Source organism: Hippocampus comes, unplaced genomic scaffold (assembly GCF_001891065.2).
Source record: "Hippocampus comes isolate QL1 unplaced genomic scaffold, H_comes_QL1_v1.1 scaffold160, whole genome shotgun sequence".
Taxonomy (NCBI): Eukaryota; Metazoa; Chordata; class Actinopteri; order Syngnathiformes; family Syngnathidae; genus Hippocampus; species Hippocampus comes.
In genome coordinates this window covers 63,707-69,499 of record NW_017805827.1, presented here as the reverse complement: position 1 = coordinate 69,499, position 5,793 = coordinate 63,707, and the positions used below count along the sequence as shown (strand labels likewise).

The following is a 5,793-nucleotide window of genomic DNA, read 5'->3' as shown; positions in this document are numbered from 1 at the left end:
TGACATTGTAATCTGTAGTGAGAGCTGGGAACAGGTGGAGGAGAAACTAGAGGTGGAGGTTTGCCCTGGAAAGGAGAGGAATGAAGGTCAGTCGCAGCAAGACGGAGTACACGTGTGTGAATGAGAGGGACCCAAGTACAAGAGTGAGGTTACAGGGAGAAGAGATAAAGAAGGTGGAGGATTTTAATGACTTGGGGTCAACTGTCCAGGGCAATAGATAATGTGCAAGAGGTGAAGAAGTGTGTGTGTGATAGAAGAGTTTCAGCTAAGATGAAGGGAAAGGTGTATAAAACTCTGGTGAGACCAGCCATGCTGTTTGGACTGGACACTGTGCCACCGAAGAAAAGACAGGAGGCAGAGCTGTAGGTAATGAAGACGAAGATGTTGAAGTTCTTCTTTGGGAGTAACCAGGTTGGATCGGATCATGATGAGCCGCCTGTCTTTTTCTCGCCGTCCTGCTCCACCAAATCAGCTGCTTAGCGTCACTCTGGCCTGGGCTGACCAGTGACTCACGGTAGGGGCTCTCCTTGATTCAGAGGCTGATGAATGCTTTCTGGACTCTGAATTTGCTGCTCAGGCGTCCAGTTCGGAAGAGACATTAGAGAAGCCCCTGGAGGTTTTTGCACTAGCCAGTGTAACTCAATGCACCAGCTCTACTGAGCCTAATCTTTTGGCCAGAGTAGAGATAGAAGCTGGCCGTGAACTGGGCTTCTCGTTCGGCTGGAGTGAGGCATGTGCATCCGAACTGCATGGGTTCCTCCTCTGCTGTAGCCTGTGATGTTAAAGGCTAAGTCCCAGGAGTAGTGGAGAGAGTAGGACTGGCTGTTCTATGGGTTCTTAATGTCTGGGGAGTGACCGGAGACTTACTCAGGGCTCACTCACGCCTTCTCTCCCGGAGCCGTCCATGGATACGGATGGTGAGCATGATCAGTTCATCAAGGGAGGGAGGCTCTTTCTGGGTGGCCAGCTGGTCCTTGCCAATGTCGCTGAGGCCCCTCCGAAAGGTAACTCGTAGTGTCTGGTCATTGAAGCCACTCTCTGCTGCAGCCAGCCTGAACTCCACGGAGTAGTCTGTGACACTGCCACTGCCCTGCTGGATACTGTTCAGTATCCTGACCGTGGATGGAATGATGGAATACCTGCCGTAACGCTGTCACAAAGTCCCGTGTATGAATGTACTTCACGGGATGCCTACCAGAGGTCACTGTGGGTGCTTATGACACAAACTTGCACTGAGGACTGGTTCGGGATCCAACTTATCCCAGCTCCAAACGAGCTGAATTGCTACATGTGGGTTATAAGCTGGCAAACCTCAGGTGTGAGGTACAGAGCACTCTGGCTGAGAAGGCTGGCTGGCTGGCCTTTCTCGAACACTTCTGCTTCAAATGTGACTATTTGACAGGGGAGAGGGGGCAAACAACTCCCTAAACGAGATTGTCCTGGTGTGAGTTTGGAACCTATTTAATCTTAAGCCACTTCCTATCTGCCCTTTTTTATGCTGCTCTATTTTGTTCCTTCTCTGGCAGAACTGCCCTGCTGGATACTGTTCAGTATCCTGACCGTCTTTTTTATGCTCCTCTATTTTGTTCCTTCTCTGGCAGGTGACAGGCCTCTTTTGGCTTCTGACCTATTTTGTCCTCTCCTCTGGCCATGTGCCCACAGCTAGTCCCTGTCACACGGGTCCCCTTTTTATCTGATTGGCCATAGTTCTTTTCGTTTCTTTTCTGTGATCTCAGGTCTCATGCACTTACCCTGCAAGGTCCAAGATAAAGACATAAAATACGCTCTGCTGTCAAGCCCATCAATAATGTAGTCCACACATGCTTGGCCAGAATTCCCTACAGTGCACTTCCGAAGAGGGCTGTCAACTTGAACAGCCAGGTGTACCACTGAAGAGGAATAAGTATATTTTATGTGATGTTTTTGGTTTGTAGGAAGGTTTAGGCATGTTTTTGCTCAAGTACCAGGACAGAGTGTTCCCTGAGAGAAAGGAGTGCATGATTGTTTTGGTAAAACAATGTTGTTGGAAACAAATGTGCATTTCCTTTCGGAACGGGGTGTGGGATTGCTTGAGCAAAACATGATTATTTTGAGAGTCACATGTGTATAACACCTGTTAGCGAAGAAGAAGGCTGTTCGGTGACGCCAGAAATTTTGGGCCGGCCACCCTCCCCTCTGTGGCACACGAACATTTGAGCGTAGAAAAGGAATCCGGAGCCAAACTCTGGTAGAGTCTGATGCGGGTTGCGTACGGACACCCAACTGGTTGGATGCACACTCTGCCGGGGATGTTGGCTCTCCTTCCCAGTGCGTTACAGTGAGAGTTTGGTCGTACTTATTGCATTTAACCAACTTGTGATTGTATTGCTGTGCTGATACTTTTTGGCGGAATAAATGACGCTCATATTCTAGCAAAGTTCAGTGTCTTGTGTTCATTTCTGTGTGTCTATTCTCAATGATCCTGCTTGAGTAAATAACAAAATATTGGAGTAACAAAATATTGTGAAAGTGTTTCAAAACAACCACACAGGGCCAGTCACACGAGAAAGCTTCCACTCGAGATGTGAGAGCACGTTTTTCTTTTTTTTGTCTTTTGGGGGGGGGGTTCGTCTTTTTTCTCCCTACAACGTCTTACTGCCATTTCCTGTCTTCACAATTTGGCCAGCTCAGCTACGAGTCTCGAATCAAAACAAATTTCAAAGGCTAACTCTTCCTGACACAATGAAGTAAACTTAATTGTGTGCTGCATGTGTGTTTAAATGAAGGATAAAACAAACTCAAAACAAATCAAATACAGCAGCCCTCTAATTAATGACTTGTTTCAGAGGTTTTTAAGCTGTTTAAGCCTTTTAAATTTAATAAAGAAAAAACAGTGGTGCCCATGGTGGCGGCTGAGTGTCCTGAAGGCATTAAATTCCAGTTGCCATTAATTAATTAAATTCTTCACATTATTGCGACATTGTCATCCACAGTGTCATCAGAGAGATGGACCGTGTTCATCAGCTGATGGGATACTGCCCACAATTTGATGCCATATTCAAACTACTGACTGGCACTGAGAATCTGGAGCTTCATGCCCGTCTTCGAGGAATGCCTGAGGAGTCTGTCACCCAGGTCGTAAAAATAAAAATTTACCACTCATAAAAAGAACAAATTGACAAATAGGTAAAGATAAGTCAAATTTCGTCTCGCATGTAAAGCCAAAATTTGTTAATGAAGATTGACTTTCACTGAAACCTAAACAAGTCTACTCAACACGACGTCACACCTTTGTACATTGTGTGTCTTGTAGGTGGCTCTGTGGTGTTTGAAGAAAGTGGGACTTAGCCAGTATGCCAAGCAAGAGGCTGGAAACTACAGCGGAGGCAACAAGAGAAAACTGTCCACTGCGATTGCCCTCATCGGTGCTCCGCTTGTTTTATTTCTGGTGAGGAACATGACACCTTGTCAACCAACATGGGCAGTGGGTGAAAGCACCCCAACACATGTCACATGAATGTGTCTATAATTGACAATTACCTCAACAAATGTGGCTGTTGATGGACAGCCTGTAATGTTACAAGTTTGTCCATGAAATACTTGAAGGGTCATTCCACAATCGCGAAATGATTTAGGCACCGACGGTTTGTGAAATCAGGGCTTCTTTTATTTCAGGAAAAAAATGTTGACATAATTAAATTTGTCTACATGACAAAATAAATCCCAATATATAAATAAGTCACAATAAAAGCAAACATTTATTTGAATGCTAATTTAATTTGGCAGGTACAGTAATTACAATAACAGGGTTGCAAGCCACAGGTTTGCAAATCAACATTGAGTTTTTACAAAATCAGTACATGCTCGCTGTGTGAAGTGGTTAGGGGAGATGATTGTTGCCACCTGGATAAGGGAGATATCAATCACCACTCTGACACAGATGGTTCTTCTGGAATGCGCGCACCGGACTGGCGAATAATACCACGCGACGAGTGTTGGGGCGCTTTGCTCTGGGAAGACGCTGAAACAATGGCGAACGGCTCGCCAATTTCATCGCCTCAAATTGCCTAGTCGTGACGAACACACGCTTCCAACACCCCCAACGTCAGCTAGTCACCTGGAACTCGAACGATGGGCGGACGACTCACCAGACTGACTACATTCTGGTTCAGTCATGATTGGCGAGTTCAGTCCTCAATGCTTAGGCGCAGACACGGGCAGCAAGAGCAGCTCCAACCACGCGCTTGTGCATGCTATCCTTCGCATCTGACTAAGAGTTAATCGCCCGCCAAAACGCACCACGCGGATTGATGTCGCGAAACTGAAGCTGGATGCGTGGAGGAATTTTCAAGTGGAGATCCAAAACCGACTACTGCTACCGGCTTCCGATGAGCTGGAGCAGGAGTGGCGGGAACTCAAATCTACCATCGCTTCAGCTGCGCGCTCGCATCTCGGCTCCACCAAATGCCAGAACCACGACTGGATCACTGCAAACATGCTGGCCCTTGCAGAACGATCCAGGCTTGCACGAGTCATGGCAGCAGCCAACTTCCGTGAACTAGCGACTTCCCACTCGGGCAATTCGGGCAGATCGAAATGCCTATTGGCGCGACTTTGCCGAAGAAACTGAGAGCGCCAACGCGGCAGGAGATACCCGCAAGCTTTACCAGCTGGCAAAGAAGGCGATCCGGAAATCCACCCGAGTCAGCGAAATGATCTGTGCAGAGAACGGTTCCGTGATTACCTCCTTGGAAAAACGTCTGCAACATTGGCGCAAACACTTTGAAGTTCTACTTCATCACCCACAACCACCGTTAGCGCTTGTTCTTTCAACTGACGAGGAGTACGACAGCAGCTCGAACCCGCCTACGGTTGATAAAATTCGAGGGGCCCTGCATCAGCTCCAGAATAATGAAGCCCCGGGTGAAGATGGCATTCCAATTAGAGGTAAGATCGGGCCGCCCGAGCCCGAACCCGAGCCGAAATTCGGGTCGGGTACGGGCCTAAAATTATCAATCATTGCTTCGGGTTCGGGTCAGGTCGGGCTTCTCTCTCGCTGACTTTTTTTTTTTTTTTCGAGGCCATCAAGAGTTTTGGCCACGAGAGACCGTGGTTCGCAAAAAACACAAGTTGCCTCATCACAACACGTACTGTACTAAACTCTTGACATGACATGACATGACAATTCTTAGAACTCCTTCCAGTCTCTGTCGAGTATCCCCACCCGTCAGTGTTCGTCTTTGTCCCTCTGCTTCTCTCTCTTAAAGTGCCGCACTAGATTCTTAAGGACGTACAGCTGCTGTGGTTTACGGCCCAATTTTCAACCCGTCAATATGATGGACAGCCTTAAATTTTCCCTGTCCACTCTTAAAAAAAAATCGTCAATGATGGGAAATTGTCGGTTAATGTAACCTCTTCAGAAACAGAAATATAAGAGATGTAAATGTTTATACAGTCTTTTTTAACTTAGATTTTGATAACAAAAGACGGGCTTTGTTATCAGAAATCACCCCTCCTCCTCCCGAGTCCTCACAAATAAAATGTGAAATCTCGGGTTTGCTTCGGGCTCGGGCCTGCAGATCAAGTTAAGTGATCGGGTCAGGTCGGGCTTAAATACTGTCAGCGACGGGAATCGAACAGGGAACAAGGGGGGAAAAAGGCCGCTCTATCCTTTCCTCCCTTCAAATTTGATTTATTCCCGAAGGTCGGCCCTCCCGGTAACGGGCTTCCAAGGGACGAGAGGCCTCGAGTGAGAGAGAGAGAAGAAAAAGGGGGAGCGGGCGGCCCCCGCCGCCGCTCTCCCTCTCCCTCGCC

The 5,793-nt window shown here is 47.4% G+C and overlaps 1 protein-coding gene across 1 annotated transcript in view; it reads left to right on the top strand.

Moving 5' to 3' along the window:
- The window catches only part of LOC109526180 (ATP-binding cassette sub-family A member 1-like), a 147,281-nt gene that overhangs the window by 124,385 nt on the left and 17,103 nt on the right, over positions 1 to 5,793 (top strand). Inside the window, exons 26-27 of the mRNA XM_019887291.1 lie at positions 2,973 to 3,114; positions 3,293 to 3,427. Of these exons, the coding sequence (XP_019742850.1) occupies positions 2,973 to 3,114; positions 3,293 to 3,427 (277 nt within the window). The remainder of the gene's footprint in view (positions 1 to 2,972; positions 3,115 to 3,292; positions 3,428 to 5,793) is intronic.